General features: G+C 43.5%; 1 protein-coding gene across 2 annotated transcripts in view; it reads right to left on the reverse strand.

Annotated features, from left to right (window-relative positions):
- STOX2 (storkhead box 2) overlaps nucleotides 1-22,887 on the reverse strand; it is a 151,643-nt gene that overhangs the window by 59,669 nt on the left and 69,087 nt on the right. Inside the window, exon 1 of one of the 2 annotated variants that reach the window (XM_076336446.1) lies at nucleotides 15,096-15,778. The exons of the other annotated variant lie outside the window; for it this stretch is intronic. Coding sequence (XP_076192561.1) covers nucleotides 15,096-15,261 — 166 coding nt within the window. The 5' untranslated portion in view covers nucleotides 15,262-15,778. Of the gene's footprint in view, nucleotides 1-15,095; nucleotides 15,779-22,887 lie in introns of those variants that run through there. 2 annotated transcript variants of the gene reach the window in all.

The raw sequence follows: 22,887 nt of genomic DNA on the forward strand, positions 1-22,887 counted from the left end.
GCAGCTCAGGATCACAGGAGGGAAAGGTAAACTCTATGGTGTCACACTATGGCATGTTTCAGCAAGGCATGACACCTTACCACAAAATCTGGCACCCTGCTCTGATTTTAGGATTACCTGCAAATAATAGCAATAACCACTTTAGGCTCCAGTTCTTCCCCTTCCCTCACCTACATGCTTTTGACGTAAGTGCCCCAGGGTCTTCTCCTTTGCCTCCACCTGAGCACCATGAGCTCTAGGTCCCCTGTCATCCCTTGTGCAAGCAGGGGATCACCAGCCTACATGCACATGCAAGACCAGCCTGAGCTCACTGCTGTCACAGCAGTAACGCTGTTCATTTCCATGACATGACTACAAAGATACGGTAGTACTCAATGTGAGTGTGAATATTCCCCCTTTAAATCAGGCAATTAGGAATAAACCAACACCACTAATGAACGGAGGACTAAAGAGCGCTGAATTTCATGCTGCAAATGATCCTTGGTCTTCCCTGATGGTCATCAAGTGAAGTCCAATTTTGTTGCCTGGCTCTCCATCTAGAGAAATTATTCTACTTTTGCCAGCAATGGCCTTGCTTTTACTCTCACACTACAATAAACTAGTAACAACTCTGTTAAAAATCAATAGACTTGCACTGGCATACAAATAAGAATCTGACCCCATGGTCTATCAGGTCATTTTCAATAATCCTACAATTAGAGAAGCCAAATTAAACATTTAACCTTTGCTGTTGCTTCTAGATTAGCTAATACAGAATAAAATTTTGCACACACTTTTCAAGAGTTCACAGAATAAAAGCTTTAGATCCTATAAGGAACATTTGATATGTTCTTATTGTGCACTGGAATTTAAAATGTTAAATTTTTTAATATGTAATAGTAACTTCAGACTGTAAAATCATCTACTTTGGAGTTACTCTGATTAAGCACCCACTAGATGGTTAGATTAGATCACAGACTGGAATGGACCCCAAAAAAAAAAAAAAAAAAAAAAAAAAAAAATCAATCTCCTGTGAGAATCTCAGTGCTACAACAGTGGTTAACAACACTTGTGCAGATGAAACAAGAAGTGACAAATTCAAAGATTGCCAAGAGTGAATTCTTAACTTCTTTTAAACGGAAGTCTATTACTAAAATTTCATCACTTTTCTATCTTTTTTACTGTTTTGCATCCTATGTTTTCTACCATTTGCATTGTTTTTCCAATCTTTATATTTTAAGTTTTGCTAGGAAACACATCTGCAACATCAATTACTAACAGCATGCACATTTAAATTAAACACCTGCAGATGTACACAAAGCATAAACAAAATACACTCACATTGGTATACAATATAGTCTCCCCAAATAGAATACACTTAATGGATGTGCTTTGATGCTGTATTAATGAGTAGAATATAAAAACTTCAGCAGAAAGATAGAGATTAAAGAGAGCACTCTTAAAAAGAACATAAGTATAAGGTAAAATTATATATAACCTGTATTATACCACTCAGCACGCGCAGTAAAGTTATTTTGCACATACACAGCAAAAAGATGATTCCCATGAGCATCACTAAATGTGTATACGGTTTCCCTTGGGAGGGCTGGACCACGTGTGGCGCACACACAGAGCATCACTGGAAGAACTACCACACACAGTCGTCTCCATCCACATTTACACAACACACCTGAAATCTATTTTGGAAAACACATTTCTGTGATGCTGGGCTATGAATTGACAGGGCTTGGGGACCTAAGTTTGATGGATGCTTCAAGCAGCTCTGCAGAGAGATGATGGCGACCCGACAGGTATTCAGCTCTACACTGTCACCGTTTTCAAAGGCAGCCTATTTGCCAAGCACATGGATGGGGTTGGTTCAGGCCCAGATGCAAATCCAGACATGTGGGTTTTGAAACCTGCACAGCCCAATTTACCAGCCTTCAGAGATGTTGAACATCTGGCTCCTGCGAAACCCAGCGCTTTCACTGAGACACCCAACGTGTCACAAGCTCAGGAAGCCATGCTGGAAAGTTACGGCCTTTAGCTATTAGCCAAACAATTACCTCTCAACCAAGATTAATCTTGTGAGCCAGCCAACGCCTCCAAAATAAGGAAAGGGGATACCTTGGAGACATGAAACGTTAGGATCCACTTCTGCAGTATTTTCTCAAGACAACTCTGTCTTGAAACAGCAGTTCTGCCTGATTAATAAGTGGAAGATTTGGAAACGACTAACGTCTTGGCAGCAGATCCTGCTTGCAATGTGAATCAGGAGTTGACATTTTTGGAATGTCAAGAGTTGATATAACAAGAAACTCCTGCTTAATGCAAGCCTTTCATCTAGGCATGTGTCACCTTCAAGATGAGACGGCTCATGATGCCCAGGATTCAGAGGGGAAGGAAAGGGAGGAACTAAGGGAATAGAACTAAGTGAAAGAAGGAATAAGTGGAATTACAGAAATAATTAACAAATGCTTCATTCGTGACTTCACAACCTATCATGTAAATAGAGAACATGTCATGATGTGAATACTATTAATATCCCAGTTACAGGAATCTGGAATTTGTGTGTGTTGTATTTGGAGAGAGGGGATTGATGTTGCCTCTTGACCTAACAGCTGATCCGCTGCTCTTCCACCACCAAAAATATCAAGAGCCTCAAAACCTTCTTCACATGTGTGTATATTCCTCATTAGCAAGAAATGCTGCAAAACAGGACAGGATGAGACCTAATGCACACAACTTGGGGCTGCCACAGGGCAGCTCCTCGTATACAAGGTGAGCAGTTGTCACTCCCCTAATATTCCCACAGGTACCACAGAGTATACCTGCAAGAGAAACCTGCTGAGGATTACTAAACAAACCGTATTGCCTGAAACAGCTGGAGGCAGGGAAGCACGCCAGGGAAGTACCACGCGCTCTTGCGCTCTTCTTCCTCTTTCCTGGGCATCTCTTTGTGGTCATAGTTGGACACAACACAGTGGGCAAGACAGACCTGGGTCTTAACTGGAATGGCCACTCTGAGGTCCACACTTGTGGTAAAAAAAGGAAAATTTTCCACACTCCTTCCAGCTCTTGCTGAAAAACTGTCATTGCATGGAAGTGTATACCAGAGCAGTTTTTTGATTTTTTTTCTCCTTGATGGTCCCCCGTAACAAAACAGCCCTCCCAGTGTTATGCACAGCAATCACATACACGCATCCGTTTAGGAGTACAAAACACAGGTCAAATGCTCTGATCTGAAAAGTTGGGTTTGAAGCTAATTTGCTACCAGAGATAAAATGACAGTTCCCAAGGGCAGCTGTGCTGCCAGAAAATTTTGCCACACCTATTGCATTGACAGAGCTTGGTGTGACACCAACCCATGAGTAAAATCCAACATCGACATCATTTTGTATGCTTTCTAATTGCTTGAAATACACTGTCCTATTCAACTGCTCCATTAACTACTGAATGAATTATGATGACACAGGCAGGTAAAGCTTTTTTCCTCAACTTTTTTAACTTACCTTTCCATGAGTTAACTCTAAATGCAAGCTACAGTGAAACACTTCATTTTACTTTAGTACATTTCTTGAAGATGTGAAAAAGGGAACACTGTTAGGATAAAAAGGGGTAACCATGAAAAGCTGAGTGCACTGTATTGCTGCGTGCCTAAGGCTCTATTTGGAACAACCAGCACTGGGATGAAAACTGAATGAGATAATCATCTGGTAGGCAGAAAAAAAGTTGCATCAATTATTAGCCTTTGAAATGAGCTCAGAGACACACAAGTGAAGGAGCGATGGTCCTGATTTAAATCCAGCGAGCTACATGACTTAAATTAACATCTAAGGGTGAACTGGGGAAGTGTACTTCTTATGGCCAGGACACAAGAACACAAGCCTGCTCTGGCAGAACAGCAGCTCTGCCCACGACTCCTCTTCTTGTTTGCTGCCATCACACCCACCCTTGTTTCTGGTAAGCCTGCCCCAGTTTCTCTAGCTGTCCAATCTATGGCCCTTATTCAAAGGCAGACTTCAATTAAAAGGGAGCATTACTCAGCAGTTACAGCTATGCCCTCCTCAGCCTTTCCAATTCCCTGATGTAGGCAGAGAGTATGTGCAAGAGAGACGGGTATGTGCATTGTTCAGGGAAGCAGCACTCCTGGGAGTTAAGGTTTCCTACCTAAACAGTCAACCAAAAATTTGTGCACTTTTCCCACTAAAGGACAGAATTGGACCCTTGGGGACTTAGCATGCATTCTCATGTATAACCATTAGCGCACACACACAGAGCACAGGTTTGCAACATATAAAATTTAATAAACTTACATAAACTACGCTTTACTGTGCTGCACAGGGCAATATGGCAGACCACGTATCTGATGAAAAGTTACTGCGTGTGGCTGTAAAATAAACAATACCTTACATAGCTACTTCATCCTCTTGTGAAAAGAGGTAGTTAAAAACGTGGTTTTTAAAATGAGGTTTCCAAAAGATGCCTTAATTTTACACTCATCGTACTGGAGAATATTTCTGCAATTAAAATAATTATACAGACTGAACCTAAGATTGACTCAAAGGAAAACGCCTCATGATTTTAGCAAAAAAAAAAATCTGCAAAATGTTTCATTTAGAGATGGCTATACCTCTTACCAGAGAAATTCTAAAAAGTTGTTCAGAAACTGAGACTTCATTAGAGCTGGCTGGAAAAAAATGCAGAAAACCATTTTTTGCCTCTGTGTTCTGTGAAAATATTCTAACCAGATCCATTCTTATGTAGACAACAACCCACGCAAATACGATTTCAAGATTTCACTCCTGAAATTCCATGCCTATGGAAGGACACTTGTCCCATACAGAAGCCCAAATGATTTTCACTGAGCCCTGGTGTCACAGTACCTCCATACAATGATCCTGTTGACTAAGTGTATACATATATACCACTCCCCATAACTTCCCTAAGATTTTTTCGTAATTTCCATCACAAACCAATATCACATGTACAACTGTAAAACATTTGTATCTGAAGAGCAAGAAAGTAACTACATCCATCCACAATGAAAGCAGAGACTAAAGACCTGCCTGCAACATATTGCAAACCCCTAAATATTCCCCAAAGATGGATTTCCTTTGTTCATAATTTTGGACTGGACCAGTGCAAAGGGAGGGAGTCAGCACATGGATGAACAGCAGCGAGCCATGCTGCTCCCACCTGTGATCCCGTCTCTGCATAAGTAAACCTGCCCTGAAGTTAACACCAGAGGCTGAGGGACCACTTGGGCCTTGGGTGAACTTTCCACGGCCAGTGGTATCTGCCCTCCGTCTCTCAAAAGAGATGTGCTGCAGACATGCCCGATTTACATGTGGGGGCTGCAGCTGTTTCAAACTTAATGTTAAACCTTTTCCTCTGAAGTTTTTGTTCCCTCTACTCACCCAGGCAGCTATGCAGCATTTACACCTAAAAGCACACAAATCTTAAGAAAACCTTGTAAAAAAGATTTCCGTTTCACCCTGTTTAAAAAAATATTTAGTTTAAGATTTACGTGTAGTAAAACAAAGTCACTGTATGATCCAAGAATGTAAATTCTCAGGAGAGCAGAATTTAGAACATCCTATGAAAATGAAGAATGATACTTTGCTCTGAAACGCTGTGAAAATTTAAGAGGCAAAGTTAAGTATCACAATGAAATTTAGTACATCATCTTTACTGGCTTATAGGATAAACAGTCCAATTTATGGCATTTAAAACGTTATCACATATGGTCAGAAGTTCATCTTCTGAAACTAGGTCACAGGTCATCAACAGGAAATTCATAGGAAATTATGGAGGAAATTAAAAGAACACAAATGGGCAAGAAAACTAGTTTATATAATCTAGGTTCTCCCAGCACAGTTTCCTGTGTTATGATGAACTCAGCTTTCATACTGAACTTTGCCTTTTCCAGGCCACATTAAGTAAGTATTTCTGAATTGTCTATTATACTCTTCGGTCCTCAAAATGTTGGGGTCAAATACACTACAAAGGGCCATTCATTTTTTTTCTTTAAACAATACAGCTGGGAAAGAAAATAGTAGCTGGAAAAGGTGTTTTGAGATCACTAAATGCAGATTTCTACTTGCTCTTGGCACCTCAAGAACGGGTGTGCAAGATGCTTCATGGACCCGCATACCACACTGAGGACAGTACCCAAACTCGAGAAGAGATTCTTGTATTGCTTCAGTTCCAGCACCCCAGCCAAACTGCAGCTGCATTCTCCATCACATTTGGGAAGATGACAATTAGTGTCCAGGAGTCTGTTCTACTCTAATGGTAGACATACTTTTCAAAATAAAATCCCTGGTCAATAAGGCATAAGGAAGAGAGAGGGCCACAGTTCATCTAGGCTATCTGAACAACTTTTGTAAAGAAAAACTGCTAAACAGAAGCAGTTACTGCTTAAATCATTTCAGCTGAAAGCTAAAGCATGCAATGTACAGCCTAGCTACCAATACCTCTACGGATCACAGAGAAACAAAAGTTAGGAGTAACTTTACAAGACAGATACAAAATGAAAGACTTGCAAGATGCCTCTGCTGTCTCTCTTCTTGCTACTTTCATCAAATAAAAAGACCTAGTATAAATACAATCAACTTCTCATTCATTCTTTTTCACAATACCCAAAATCCATGTGCAATACACAGGCCATCTCTACCCTCAAGAATCACAGGTCCACATAAAAGTCCACAAATTAAAAGCAGTTCCTCAAATAAATTGTTCATTCTTCCTCTTTTGTCTTCTGCTTTCACACCCTATCAGATCCAATAAAACCATCGAGATCTGTTTTTTCAACACCACAACTTGAAATTTCTAATAAATTGTGCATTTGTAGCTATCTCCTACAGATAGCATTTCCCACTGAAGTAACAAGAACCACTTCTATACTTTAAAAATTATAGGAATCGCATCATCTACAATTTGATGAAAAACAGAACTATCTTTGGGTTGTGAGGATTTGGTTGACAAGGTAGAAGTGATAACAGAACTGAGTAACAATCATTCCACATCATTTACTGCTGGTATTATAAACAGGCTTTCTTTTTCAGCTTGCAGGAAGGCGAGATGGAAAATTCTTATGAACACCGTGGCGTCCAAAGGTTGATCTGAACACAGGATTTCACTTGCAGAACGAGGACTGCTCTGTTCACACTGAATACACCTATTTTTGGATGTGCATTCTTACCCACCATTACCAGTTCAAGGCCTGGGTTGAGATAGGACCTTTTTTGTGATTGGCAATATTACAGTACAGAATAAGGGAGAGAGTTCTCCTACTGAACAGATTACAATCTAAGTGTAGGGAACTGCAGAAACAGTTAAAGTGCCCAGGAAAACAAAGATGACCACTGACACAACTGGGAACACCTCCCTCGCCTCCTGAATTTCAAACCCAGTGATTTTAATCTCTTTTTGGAGGAAGGAAAAGGGAAACATGCTATCCTTTTTATAACGAATTCAAGCTTGTTGAAAATCAAGTTTTCTTGTTTCGGTTACCTTTTGCAGACTGCTTAAAATCTGCCAATAGAGCCCAGGGCTCTGTCTAAACCAGACTGCTCTACCCACTCCATCATGCTGCACGCCCAAATATGCTTCCTGTAAAGCCAGGTCTTCCTTTTTTCTCCCCCCCCCAGTCTATTTGAGCAAGATAATTCCAGCATCTATATGTCATCCAAGAGTGAGATATAAAACAGCATCAGTAGAGCAGCCAACTCGATAAATGTGCTGAAAAAAGCAAGCCAGTAGCTATAAACAACTTTCATACCCCCCTCATAGCTACAAGCAGTCACTTGGGAGCAACAAATGCTGGTTTGGAAGAGTTTTGCAGCTTCAATATTCAAGCATTTTCCCTAGGACTACTCTGGTTGCCATTGGCCTTGATACCAAAAATTATTGCGAGGACAAGTACAGAAGCACACGGTTTCCTGGGACTTTTAGAGAAGCTTTTAACCCTCATTTCTGCTTCCTGTCCTCATATTTAATCTACCTAGAAAAAAAGACCTATAACTGAAAGTGTTCTGGTTAAGTTCAGGCATTCAGGTCTCAGTTTCAATGGTTACTACTCCTTTTCCTTTTTCTGGAGAAAATTAAACCCAATGATTAGGCAGAATTGCATGAAATATTCATTAGATACTTCTTACAAAGGGCAACCCATATTTCTAGGCTCAGATTTACATCTACTCCACCAAAAACATCAAATATCCAGTTTTGATAATTTAATGGTAGTTTTATCATTTAAAATAATGTAACGTATCATGCTTTTCAAGGAAAAAAAACACAATTAATATTGTATTATTTAGCAATTCTTACACAAGTTCTAAATTAGCTGACAATTTTTGATCATGGCTTTAATACTGCCTGGCCTCTTCCAACCAGGTAAAAGCATGCTCAGGAGGAGTCAAGAGTAATTGTATCTGCAAATTTTTTTCAGCACTGCTTTACTTGAATCATGGTCCAGAGTTTAGGTGATAGTGTAGCCATATGTTTGGGTTAATACCCAGATTGTAGTCTTCATCATACTAGCCTGATTACCTTGTATAAACAGCACATGCCTTACAACAACCATGCCCTTGAAGAAGAACTAGAAGACTGATAAAAGGGGAACATCCTGCCCTAGAAGGCATCGGAGGCTAGGTGATTGCCAAAGAAACAAGAAGTCAGCAAAAAACTGCCGTAACTAGGGGAAAGGTAAAGGCGGCAGGGGGAGATCGCGACCACCGACTCAATTCAAGACTGGAAGGACTTGCCCCCTCCACACCTGCAAGGCGCATGCGTGCTAATTTACATGGCAAGCGAGGCTAATTCGAACACAACTAACCAATGAGCATGAACTTAGGTGGGTTTTTGCCAATCATGTAACAATATAAATATGCTGTAGTTCTTTTGGGTGGTGTGCTAGCTTTGTGGAATTACCACCTAGCACCCCAACCGTCTTTGCGCAAACATGAGATAAATAAATACCTCGGCTCTGTGTGCAAGATTGGCTTATTGCACACCGGGTACCGGACCCTGCTTGTGGGACAGTAATAGGACATTGATTCGGTTTTAACGCTGTTCACAGTTCTACAACCTGCTACGGGTTATGAAGCAGAGTCACGCTAAAGAAGCTCCCCAGAACACTGAAAAGAAACCCCCAATTTTTGGAGGACTTCAACATGCTTAGCAAAATATCATCTTTTTAGTCTTCATACCTGATTGTACTTATACCTCTTTAAACTGTGCAAAGAATGTTACAAAGATGGTAGTTTACTCTGGGATGAAGTCTCCTGCATACAAATGAAGACCTATTGTTACTCACAACCGAGCAGGTCACTGGGCTAAACCAAGGTGATCTGCAAAATCCTCACATTTCAGCCTCCTCCAACAAGTAATGCATTTTCCAAAGATGTGGCTGCTATTCAATTCCAAAATGGCAAGATACTCAACACCCTTCAGGTTTATCAAATGTTCCCAGCAGAGACAGAGTATAACTTCTACACCTGTGAAAGACTGGGAGCTATTTGTGATGAATCAGTACTGTGTTTGTTCTGAACTCTTGTCTATTCTTGAAAGAGGAGCTTCCTGTATCTTCAGTAGGCTATCATGATGTCTAGTGTGCCTATAACAAATTACTTCAATCACAGGACTACTGGAAGACACACCTAGAAACGTATTCAGACTGACACGTCTGCACAAACGCCAATGAGACGACACCCTTTGGTGACCTGATCCCAGAGCACCTCTGTGCACCCCGACCTGGCCAAAGGTCCAAGCAAACCAGCAGAGAGAACAAGGGGACTTTGAATGCAAGCAGCGACAGAGCCTGGGGAGGAAAAATAACCTGAAACTTAGCCCTGCATGGATGAGTGCTTTGAACTGAGATAGAAACATGAACAGGTCTAGGTAAGATAGGCACACACACAGACTTCTCTTTCTTCCTTGTATTCATTCCTCTTTGATTTTACTTCTAATGCCATGAACAAAAAAGCCACTCTGGATCCCCCTGCTCATTGGTCGCAGCAGCCAGGAAGAACAACAGGTACTAATCTGCAGTTTGGTCAGATGAATGCACAAGTAGTACACAGGACACCGTCCACAACTTGGTCTAAAAGTGAAGTCATGGATATGCAGAAAATAATCTTGGTATCTGGTGGGAAAGGACCAGACATGGAGACAGTGGCGTTAACACACAGTGCTGTATGTGAGTTAATACGGCACAGGCAAGCCGCAGGAGTGAAAACCAGGCTTCTAAAGAAGGAGGAGAAAGAAGACTGTCTTTTGTATTCTTTTAGGCAAGAAAACAGGGGGAGAAACAAAATGAGCTAGAAACTGTGCAAAAATGACTGGTCCATGAACTTGGGACCAAGTTTGTGGTCTGAAGACAGACACACTTAGACCCTCTCCCCAGATGAGGTTGCAGTGAAAGTTCCTGTTTCTCTGTCGGCGTAAGTGGATGCCCCAGAGGCCAAAAGGGACTGGAAGGCACAGCGAGCCCAGGAGTAACTTCCCAAGCAATAAAGCAAGCATAGCCCCTGAAGTAACTGAACAGAGTGACCCACTTGGGATTCACCAGTTCAGCACAGGCTGAAGCAAAAGAGACAGAGCAGGAGCCAAGAGGCAAAGCTAGCCCTGCTAGCCATTGACACCTACATGCTCTCAGTTTTTACTGTCCCATTAACAGGTCTGGTCTAAGACAGCCTGAAACTACTCAGCATTCAGGGAGGCAAAGAGATCACATTACTGTTAAGCAGATTAATTGAAAGGTGTTTCTTAATACCACACTGAGAGAAAAAGAAGGTGATACAATACTGATTATTCCATTAAATATTAATTACAATACAGCTACTTTCAAGCTAGAACATATTCCTTTAGATAACTGAATTAAGGGACAGGAGAACTGAACAAGCTTCAAGGCTTTGCATGTATCTGTCATTTCTCAATTACGTTAAACTGAGTCCTTCAGATCATGCATGGTTATCTCCAAATATTTTTATTAGAGTTAGAAGTTCAAGCTTAAAAAGAAAAAAAAAGAAAAATACTCAGGACTCTCAAATTTGCTCAAATGACTCCCAAGATCCTTCTTAGTATTCAAGGAGGCTGAAGAAGCAGCCCTAGACCTTCCATCAAACATCCTTGAAACAGAGAATGAGGATATCTTTTCCTCCTACAAATTTTAATTTGCACACAGATACCATCAGTTGGACAGCAGTGTCACATACTTCTCTCCTTTCCCTTCTGCTTCAACTTGGTAATCAAACTCCAGTAACAGTAGGGCAACACCGAGACTGAATTTTACCTTTCCACTTTGGAGCACTGAAACCTCTCCAAGGAAATTTTATAGCAAAGATCAATAAAGTAATTGCAAACTTTTCAGATGGCAACCTTCAAATAAGCATGCTCTGAAATTAGTTTTTACTGTTGTAGAAAGCTCTTCAGACATTCCTTCGTGCTGCATGTGCTAGACTGTTACCCTACACCACCCCCATCTCAAACTGACACATTACCTCCAAACACCAAGATCTTCAATTAAAATAGCTCAAAAAAAGGCTGCAGAAAAAAATATTTCCTTCCAGAGCACTACTCAGTTCTGGTAACTTTTAACAGCTGGGTCAACCACAGGGTGCAGTTCCTCTCTCCGCTAAAACAAAATCCAGGATTTGCCTTTGTTATTTAGGAGGGAAAAAAGAAAAAAATGCAACAAGCTTCCAACATTTCAAAAGCTATACATATTATTTCATGTGACTTTTTGGAGCCCTTCAGCAAGTTTTAGCCTGCCTAGCAGTTCCATACGATTTCTTTATTTTCCCTTCAATTAAACAGCAATCTATCAAAAACTTCAAGTATATTTCCCCTTTTTCAGTAACGTGTATGAATTTTATCGGATTCAAACTTTTCAACATCTCTTTTCACGCAAGGTCAAAGCTCTACATTGTTGTAGTTTTCTTTTTCAGTGTTTTTTCTTCAAGTCAGTCCTCCACTGGGAAATTAATATTCCGCATGAACAATGAACTCCTTGCATGGCCTTTGAACCTAGTGGTTGCTAGGAGGTCTAAAGAAACCCTGGAGTACAGCCGATTTAATAGCATGTATCAAGAGATTATTCAGTAGTAAAAATGTGTGATTTTCTAAATTCCCTGCTTCTTTTCCTCCTTACTTCCATCTCCATCTGTCAAACAATCTTTAAATTTCAGATGAATTGCATCTGCATCAATTTTCTACAATTACGGGCAGTTTGTTCCCAAAGTATTGAAAATGTGACTGCCAGCCACCAACGCTGCTTCTAATCAAGCAAATATCAAACTGGTCCTTACTCAGTTTTACTGAAAAGGCTGCTTAAAATCGGCTGTGCTCCACCCCTCTAGCACGAGGTTTGCACTTCCATTATAAACAGGGTCCTGCTTACAGACTGTATCTTCCTCAAATAAAACAGCACGGCATTGACCATTACTCAGTATTTCTCTGTGCTGAAAGAAATGTACATACGTACGATCCTCCATTCCCCACTCAGGCATACTCAAACATTAACGTTTCAAGCTTTTTAGCATCTTACTGAAGGCCGTTTGATAGTCTGCTTTTTCATATTTCCCTAAGCAGAGTAATTGAGGCACAACCCCAAGGTTTCTTTCCCACCCTCCACCCCCATCCCAAACAATGCGGCATTTAATTAAAAGAGAACCACAACAATGCTAACGGTGATGAGGTTAAATGGTTGGATAAACAGAATGCAGCCCTCTGAAAAGCCCATGTGTTTCGGGACACTTTCTCTCCTACAGCATTCTGGGTGACAAAGAATGTATTTGTATTCCTGATCCCCACAACTTTTACACCGGAGGACTTCCTATAGATTTCCTGTGAGGAAGAGAGTTTCCTTAAAACAGTGAGAAGTTTTTAATACAGTAGCCATTCCTCCCAAAACTAATATTTGGAAAGGCAGTGGACAAGGATCCTTTAAAAATAAATGCATGTGGAAACTATCCATCAAGAGAGAACAATTGCATTTCCAGCTAAAAGCCTACTAAGTTGTTGCTATTTAAAAAAAAAACCAAACACCAAACATTTGCTGATTTTAATTTTCAATGTATTTTCCCTCCAACAACTTCAGCAAATTACTCAAACTAAACACGGCATTTGTCCTTCTTCTTCAATTATTGCTGTTGAAATCAATGCGCTGTACATTCATAAACACGGTGTTCTGGGGGTCTGGAGATTACTTTAAAACATTTATAGCAGATTACAAATCTATGCCACCCCTCCCCCAATGACACAGGTATCTGCCAAAAAATGCAGGGTAACACATCTGATTCTGCAGATCGCTGGTGTTTGAGCGCCTGGTTGGATTGTACCAATCTTGCCAAGATAAAGCTTTTACAGAGCCAGACTACTTCCCTGAAGAATTAAAAAAAAGCAAAAAACCACACCGCTTGGCACAAAACGTTCATGTGAGCTCCTTCTCTTTTAAATATGGGCTTCCACACTGAAAGAAAGGCCTTAAAGTACCGACTTCAACAGAACTGACACAGTGTATCTTACAGTGGGAATACCAGGACATTCACACACAACAACAACAATCTTTGCAGTACGGACAGATTTGGCTTTCCAGCTGCTTTCAGGTCCTGCAGCACCAACAAAACGAAACAACCCCTCCACCACCACCACTCTCCTCTTCTTCAGCTGTTCAAGCATAAATTATCCTTGTCATTTCCTCTCAATATGTGGCTTCCCAGGAAAGGGAAAAATCAGAGCAGCTATTGCCAAAATAGCACAATATTCTTACACAGGCAGATTTTTCAGTAAGATGCACATTATTTCCCTTGTGCTCGGGCGTTAGAGAAAGAACAGCCACGAGACATTTTTAAAACATGAGAAACCAATCCTGACTGAAGAGAGATGTTTATTAGGGCTAGAGATAGGAAAGTGAGCATATAACTGACAACCACAATCTTTGGCTCAACCTTTGCAGCAGAAATGGGGGGACGGGGACAGGGACAGGGCACAGAGCTGGAAACATTTTCAGTAATGCGTTCGTTTTCTCCTTCTCCCTCTTTTTCTCCTTTAAAGGAATCTGCCTACTCAACCTAAATTGAGCCTCAGAGGGAAAACGTGCCTTCATGATAAATTGGAATTTGCTATCATAGTAATGAAACGTTATGTCCAATCATCACAGTAAGCAGGCAACAGAACAACAAAGAAGGGTTTCCAGGATTTTCTGCCCCCGGCCCCCTCCCCATCAGTATTTTCCCAAGTCTTCTTTTGGGTGTTTATGAAATGTCTGAATTCCAAGGCCATTAAGATGCATTTCAGGATGGAGCAGCTTTCATTAAGAGTACTGAGGCTTTCCGAAATCGCACCAGCACTCCGTTGGAGGCCAAGTCTCTCCCCGATGCCTGCCTTTCCCTGTGCTGTTTTTTGTTTTGTTTGCGCTCTCTCTTTCCCATGCACAAACATGTTGGTGCAGTGTCCATTATTTCCCTACAGCCTCCCTTGAAAGCAACTGACAAATACACACGCATGTGTGTGTTCCCCCACATACACAGGTCTGGTCTCCTTCTACACCTCAAATAATGAATGCAAATGTGTTTACAGTCATTTTCACCAAAGCGTGCTTTGCCATTGCAGAAACATGCAGCTGAAACCCTGAGAGCCTGTAACAAGGCGAGAGCATTTGCAATCACAGGTGATCCTTTTCCTTTCGAAAATGGAAAAACACAAAAGCCTGATGAGTTAACTGCATTAAAAGGGGAATGTGTGGGGCAGCAGTAAACATCCAGCACATGCTTTTACACACAAAAGGAGCAAAGGGCTCCATGCTCTGTGCACCCAGTCATTTTTATCTGCCCTTCCACGACAGAGACACGACCGTTTCTCTCGTGCATTTATTTCATTCGACTAATAAACACCATATTGCGAGGGCCCTGCTGTGAATCTTGCAGAGGTACAAAATGGTGGATGAATGCCTTTTTTTTTTTTTTTTTTTTTTTGCATTATTCATAACAACTTGTGCTCCCAGTCGCAGGCTCCCCTCCGTACCCACCGACACAGCCTTCCTAGAGCCACACACACATCCCGCACCAGCCTCGCAATAAAGCTCTCTCGCACCCACAAATTATGTTACAAACCTGATGTCACGTAGCCCCGTGATGCCTGGGAAATAAAAGCTGGTGGGAAGTGTTTGTGCAGCCGGTAGTCCTTCTCGCTGCGGGACCTCATGCGGTCTGAGGCCCGGTCGGAGAAGTCAGAGCTAGGCCAGGCCCGCCGCAAGGTCGTACTCCGCGTCTTCTTCATCCTGAGGATGCCCGAGCCTAATCCTCCCGCCGCAGCATGGGTCAGGCCTTGCGGCTCGCTGGATGCGCGCTGCCTGGCATCAGCCTAGCGCGGGTACCGCCGGGGCACAACCTGCGCGCATCTCGCCACTACCTCTTCTAGGGCGCCAGCCGCAGGTCCCTTCCTTTTTTTTTTTTTTTCCCCTCGAATGATCCAATTTTACACACGTCCCACAATGCATTACACTTCATTTGCAATCGGTCCGGCTTACAGCTCCCAGATTCGCGTGGAGGAAAGGCACGTTATGTGGCTTCTCAGGCAAAAAACGGGGGGGCTGGAGGGGGAGATGGGGACTAGCGATGTGCAGCGTGGGAGCTCGGGGGTCCCGAACAATGGCCCGATTCAGCCCGGCCGTGCTTAGCCAACTGTGAGCCGCGACACAAAAGGCTCAAACAAATGAGGAAAAACCCGCGGCCGCCGGCTGCGACCCCGACCGCGGCGCGCCCGGCGCTGGGGAGGCAGGCGGCAGCTCCCGGCGCGGCGGGAGGAGCAGCGGGAGGAGGAGGAGAAGAGGAGGAGGAGAGGAGGGGAGGAGGGAGGGCCCGCAGGCGCCCCTCCCGGCCGCGGGACCGGCGGAAGCAGCCGCGACCCCCCCCCACCGCCGCCGCCCCCCCTCAGGCCCGCGGCGCTCGGGCGGCCGGCAGCGGCCCGCGGCCCCCGGCAGCGTCGCGCCTCGCCATGGCCGACCCCGACCCTCGCCCGCCTGTCCCCAGAGCTCGACCGCTGCCGGCTCCGCGCTAGGGGCGGCCGGCGCGGGGGGCGAAGCCACCGGGGAGGCCGCTGGCCGCACCGCCCGCCTGCCCGGCCCGCCCGCCGCCCGCTCTCCGCCCCGCCGCGCCGCGAGCAGCTACTGCCGGAGCGCCGGGCGCCGCGCCGCCGCCCGGGCTCATGCTAGTCCCGGCGCGGCCTGCGCCCCGCCGGGCTCCGCGCTTCCCCGTGAGGCGCCGGCCGGGGCTCGGGCCGGCTCGCAGGCACCCGCGTACAAAGCCCCGTGCGCCGCGGGGGGCCCGGCCCCCTCCCTCCCGCGCCCGCTCCGCCTCCTTTCCGTCCGTCCTTCCTTCCTTCCTGGCGGTGGCTCTTGTGGGGGAGCGCCCGGGCCGGGCCGGGGTAGGCGGGCACCGAGCGCGATCCGCAGCGCCGGGCACCCCGCACCGCCGGGCACCGGGCGCTGCCCGCGGCAGCCAATGGGGACGGGGCAGCGGCGGGAAGGAGGGGATGGGCAGGGCGGCCATAGAGGCGAAGCCCGCCGGGCCTCGACTCCCGGCCCCTTCGGGCACCGCTCCCGCCCCGGGCCAACCTTGGGGTGAAGGGATACAGCGGAGGGAAGGGGGCGGGGAGAGATTTGTATCCCCGGGGCACCCCTGCATGGAGCCAGCAGGGTTCACCCATGCACATCCTCCCTCAACGGTGCCTTCTTTCCCCCTCGGTGCCTGAAGAGCCGCCGCTTTCCAGCTCTCCCCAGGAGGGCCTGGTCAGTCACACCACCGCATTAAAAAAACATTGTGCCCCACAAGGATGTCCAGGACACCTGGCCTACCCGCCTTGCCGGCGGGAAGGAGGTCGCCCACCCTCTCACCCCAGTGGTGTGCATGTCTGCACCCACGGCACCATCTTGAACTGGGCCAGGCCGCCAGGGAAGCAGGGTTTTATGAACTCCGGTTAACCAAAACTGTGCAAAGGGACTCCGTTCCTCCTCCGCGAGACAGCTTTGAGCATGCCTGACGTCAGGTGGTGCCAGTGTAACCAGAGGAGGCAACTGCAATGCAGGGATTTGAAAATGTTGCCAATAAACTACTTATATTTACATTTTTGTAATTATTTAGCCTTTCTTACAGTGGGTTGTGGCACATTTCTAAGAGCATGGAAAATCAGAGGACTGTAATTTTGTCAGTAATTGAAAATTTTCAATAGTGGTGAACCAGTAAAAGGATGACCGTCAGTGAATGAATTGAACATCAAAGCCAACAGACCTTGAGACATTATCCCTTTGCTGCCTTGCTGCGCAGCTTTGGGTTGATCACTTCCGTACCCACCTCAGCTTGCCCAGCTCTGCTACTGGGGGCACAACACGCACCGAAGAATCTTTCAGGGTTTCATTTGCAGCCATCCCTTTCACACAAGTAGAAATTACGTGAATGAAACTCAGCAAGAAAGTTGAAAATGAAATACTATGGGGTCCTTTCTCATTCAGCCTCGTCTCCTTCCAGCTGTATGAAAAGCCATCAGGAATGACTTGTTTCCATTGACACTTTATATACTGGTAGCAACAGGAAAAAGTAAGATGAGCAAAAAAAATGGCCTAGAGCTCCACTAATAAAAATGTAAGATATTTTCCATCATGCAACTTACTCATCTAGCAATTTACTCATCAACCTACGCAAAGCTTATAATAGAGCATATTTTCACCCTCAGACCAGAAAAACCGTAAGGAGAACTTCTAGAATCGTTCAACTTTTCTCATCAAAGGCTGAGGTTGGGATAGATTGGTTAGCACTACCTAGCTAAGTCAAACCTAAAAACCCTACCCATTGCACCAGATGTAAAAGCAAATTAAATTCTAGCATAATGGAATGACTCTCATTCCACTGTCTGGAAGTTGAACGAACGATGGCTGTGCATTTCCAGCTGTCAAGAAGTGGTTGAATATAGCTGGCCAGCTAACTTTAACCTACGTCTGAACTGAACTCAACCTCTCTCCTAGTCTAGACACAGCCCTAGATATCAATCTGTTCCATTAAAAAAGACATGAGAACAAGAGGCATAATCTGAGATGAGACAAACAGGAATAAGCAATGAGGAGGAAAAATGAGGTCATGAAGTAGAAAGACAGAACAACGCGGGGTGGGAGGGAACAAACAAGACCACAGTGATCCTTACGCTGGCTTTCCGCATAATTATTCCCAACTAAAAATATTTAAGTCTAGTTTCAGAGCTAGTCTAACAGGTATCAAATCAAAAACCAGGGGACAGCTCTGCAACTGTCGGATAAAGCGCACATATCCCAATTCATTTTGAGCCATTTGCTGTGCACTAATGAACCGGTGACAGCGCACAGAAGTCCTTCAAGTTTTAATCGATTTACTTGTACACTTGTAAGAACTGTCATGAGAGCAATACAGTACATACGATTAACACATGGTATCTTCTACTTATTGACTGTAGGAATCAGACAGGTTTATAGTTTTGAGCACTGGTACCGATGCATTTTCATTGTGTGATAATTTTGAGCGAATAATAATTTGTCCTACAACTATGAAAAGTTATTTTCATATTAAAATGGGGGGCGGTGGAAGAGAAATAAGCAATCCATCTAGAAAAGTCAACTTTCCCTTTGCAAATGTAGAGAGATTTGCTTAAAAGCAATTTTGGAGGCCTCCTCTCAGTAATGAGACGTTATTCCTGTGGTCAGCTAAAACTCCTTGTATTCAGTCTTCTCACAGTTATCTTTTTTGGTTTCAGCTGAAAGTTTTCTGACATGGTATCTGAAAGAGTTCTTCCCTTTGAAGAGAGGAATTCAGAGCAAGTTTCCTCCTGCTCTTGCATTGTTTGAAGTCAAGTGTTGTTACTGGGATGAAACAAATATATAATTAAAGACTAAGTTTAAGTTTTGGCTGTTTTCTTTGGAAAAAGAGCTAGAACTGAGAGTGTAATTGATTTTTTGCTTCGGTGGCCAAACTGAAATAAAATAATTTTCTTCATATGAACTGAAAGCTAAAATTTGAGGGCTTTAAAAAAAAAAAACCCACAACATTTTATTCTTAGACATTTTAAATTACTTTTTTTTTCCAAAATAAAGGAAAATAAATGTCTGGATTCATTCGGCAATGTTAGAGCAGGGTAGGGAAAGAAGAGTTCCCAGCTACAAATGGCTGTCCTGCTTGGTGAACAGTAGTACAGTACCCTTATAAGCACGGTTTGAAATAAAAAAAAATATGCTGTTTAATCCGACAGTTCCAACAGGGGCAGGGAGGACCAATTTTCTTTGGCTGAAACCACTGGGAAATTCTGCTTTAATTTACAAATACTTTTGCGTACCTGTGACACACTGGTAAAGTTTTGCCAAATTCTAAAAAAGAAGTGTGGAAATAGTCTGATGGAGCTTGCTAGGAATAGGGGAAAGTACTTTTTCTAAGCAGAAATTGAACTGATGGGAATCTGATCACTTGCTAGTGAGGAAAAGGAGATGGTTTCAAAACTTTTTGCCCTTTTTTTTTTGATTCACCTCCAGCTGTTTTTTTAACTAAGGGAAAGCATTGATTCAGAAGCTTTTTGTTCAGGATCGGATAAGCATTTGTTTTTATCATTTGGTATTTAAAGCCCAACAGGTACCATCTCTTTCTTGAATTACCAGAGGGAGAGGAGAGGCTCGGATGAAGAGACGGTGCAGACCTTGGGAAAAAAGTCTGAACCAAACCAAAAATAGCCATCCTGCCTCCCTCTTGGCCTAACAGTTCCTTATCAGGAATTGGCAACATAACTGTCAACATTTCAAAGGCACTGATTTAACACGAATTTAAAAAAACAGGCTTAGGTACATTTAAGACATTGCAAAGGATTCTTATGTGTTCAAGCTTTTAATCACAGCCCTACTTCAGTCCAAGTTCATAGGGAGCCTGAAGGCTTTTGGAGAAGCAATTCAAAATGTTAGCTTCTGAAAACCTTCTGTGTTACCTTTTAAAAAGTGAAAAAACAAGTATTACTAAGGGTAGCTATTGCATTTGATCTTCATAAATGCTCACTTATTAGTTGCTAAGCAGGTCCATTCCCATTTTATTGATGGAAAATGGCAAAAAGAAAAGGATGTAACCGGCCCAGAAGAGCTTAGGAAATCAGTGACAAATGCACTGTTAAAACTCAAGGGTCCCAGCTTCCATTTCATAGGCTTATTTTTCCTCAGTTGAAAAATAATAATTACATAGCAAGATCCAATGTGGTGATCTGCATACATATATTTCTCTGCATGCGTGTGTGCATGCGTGCTTGTGCACATGTGCATATATGGTAATTACTCTCATGTAATGTGGTATTTCAAGTTTCAGTCAGGGCTACTTCTTTTTTCCTCCCCAGGACAAACAAGTTTCCATAGCGGAGAGCAGCAGGCTTCAGTAGCGGGGTGGGCTGGTGTCACCACCTCAGCTTGACTGGCTTGGGGACTTGACTGCATGAGGTTTTCAAGCGAAATAAGCATGCAAGCCAAACGCTAAAATAAAAATGGCAAAATAATAGGACACGCAAGGAGGAAAGCAATCCCCCTCTTCACTAAGACAAGCTACACCTCTAAAATCATCATCTCTCAAACTATGCATTCAAAGCCTGGGTTCTCCCTTACCCTGTCACTACCTTGCCTGTTGCACATAGTCAACTGGCTGCCTCGCAGGGAGGAAATTAAAAGGGCTTCGCTTTATTACTGTCAGCTGAGCTGGTGTCTGACAAGCACCCAACACCACCAGAAGAACCAACGCTGTCAAGATGCCGAGTGCTTGGCACAAAGCCTTGTGGCTTCAGTCTCTGCAGGTCTATGATAAGGGTCTTTTCCTGGTCCCCAGCTTCAGAAACAGACTATGAATAGCGTTGGTATTATTACGACACAGGGGAGACTTTGCCCTAACAAAGGCCACAGTCACCGGCAGCCAGGTAAGACAGGGAGCAGAGGGTCATTTTGTGGCCTATGAAAACAAAACCATCAAATTCTGTAACTTTTTAAAAGGTGGGGATAAGAGGCTGCAAGATGCTGAGAAGGCAACGCAGAGCCTATGAAAGTGGGAGGGGGAGAGCAGAAAGGAATAAATAGAAAATAAAGAGGGAAAAAGAGCCTGCAGTACAAGCAGTTGAAAAGCAGTAAAGCAGAAGAGGGGGAAGGAAAGTTGAGTGCCAGAAGAGGTGGAAAAAATGTAATTAAGAACTGGGGAAAACCACCAAACTCAGGTATAACGTCACAGGCCTTGGCGATATATGGTTTTATTAAATCTACAGCTCTGCGTAATAGCCTTCCTGAGAAAATACATTACCTGCATTTCTAATATTAATAAATCCATGAAGGGGGAAAACTGTCCACTGCATAAACTCACCATTTTCATGGGTGGATTCTTGTCTCTCTGTATTAACAAATGTGCTGAACTCACACTCTAAAAAGATGTTTTTGTGCAATCCCTTACCAGTTAAGGAGGTCTGGCAACAGGCTGCAACTGTCCTTGGCTGTAGGAAGTGCTAGTCTTCCCTTCCAGGACTTTGTAATCACGTATACTGGCAAGAACAAACCAGACAACTCATGATGCAGCACATCTTCTTTCACAGCAGCCCTTAGACTTCTGACACTAACACTATTAATTTGTCACCTCTCACTAGTACTTGTTGTTACTCAAATATGCAAGAGAAGCCAAGTACTTGTAATCTGTGCTTGTGGTCCAGGTCACAAAATAAGGCAGTCTCTCTTAATGGATTTATCGGCGAGGAAGAAGTTGGGCTTGCTCAGACAACCCTCTCTCCTTGCAGAGAGCATTTGAGAAACTCCACCAAAAAGAGAAAGAAAAAATCCCAAGGTCAAAGGTGCAAGTGAAAAAACTTCCAAATACAAAAAAGGAAAATGTTTCAGAGCTTATCACAAGCAAGTCTTCAGTCTAACTCCAGAACGCTATCAGGTTGTGTTATACTATGGTAGTAATCCTGGCTTAATTACAGCACCTCTCAAACCAGTTTCGGATCATATTTCTCTCGCTGTTATGCTTTGGGAATGTGTGATGACAGGAATGCAGTACTGCTGCTGCACACATGCTGTAGCTCACCGATTCATTTTTCTGTGTGCTGGCTTATGTGTTGTAGTATTTATTTTAACTTGCATGACTTTTAAGAAAAACCTGCCTCCGTTATGAGAAGAAAGCCTCCCCTGTTTTTTTTCATGCCAGACCTTCTGATTGAATTTGTGCTTCCTCTGCACAGAAGACAATTGATGCAGAAGTGTTTTAAATCTGGGTAGCCGAGACTACTTAAAAACGTACCAGTGTACCGAAAGGAACACAGGCTGAAGGATACAGCCTTCGCTTTGACGCATGCTTTTCCTCTCCTGTTATTACTGACTCAAAGCGGGTTGGTTAAAACAGATGGAAGCTGGGCTTGTAACTCCTCGGTGTACAAAACTAACTGGAGAGGGAGGCAAGCCGTGAATCCTGCACAGATTTTCAGTCAAGCATTTATTAAACCTCTCACATATAATAGAATTCAAAAATTTGGAGAAGTGGAGTTACAGCAACTCGATTCATTCACTGGCTGCTCTTCCAAAGGATATAGTAGTAAAAGATGTGCCAAAAATGTTGGCCTCAACTTTCTTGTTTTCCACTGGTGTCACGTATCATTAGTACCCTGGTATTTAAGTAACATACTGATATATGGGGGCCAGCTGTACTGCAAGTTAGAAAGACAGCCTATCCTTCTGCTTTGGGAGTTGAAAAAATAGAGAGCAAGAAGTAAGTATCCAATATAAAGCCTACCAGCAGTAAAAGCCATTACCGATTATGTTTTTAAAGACTAATTCACACATCTCTGCGCCTCTTCCCATTCCTCCACAGAGCCTGCGTTTCTGCTTTATGCTCG

The sequence above is a fragment of the Aptenodytes patagonicus genome, chromosome 4 (genome assembly GCF_965638725.1).
Source record: "Aptenodytes patagonicus chromosome 4, bAptPat1.pri.cur, whole genome shotgun sequence".
Taxonomy (NCBI): domain Eukaryota; kingdom Metazoa; phylum Chordata; class Aves; order Sphenisciformes; family Spheniscidae; genus Aptenodytes; species Aptenodytes patagonicus.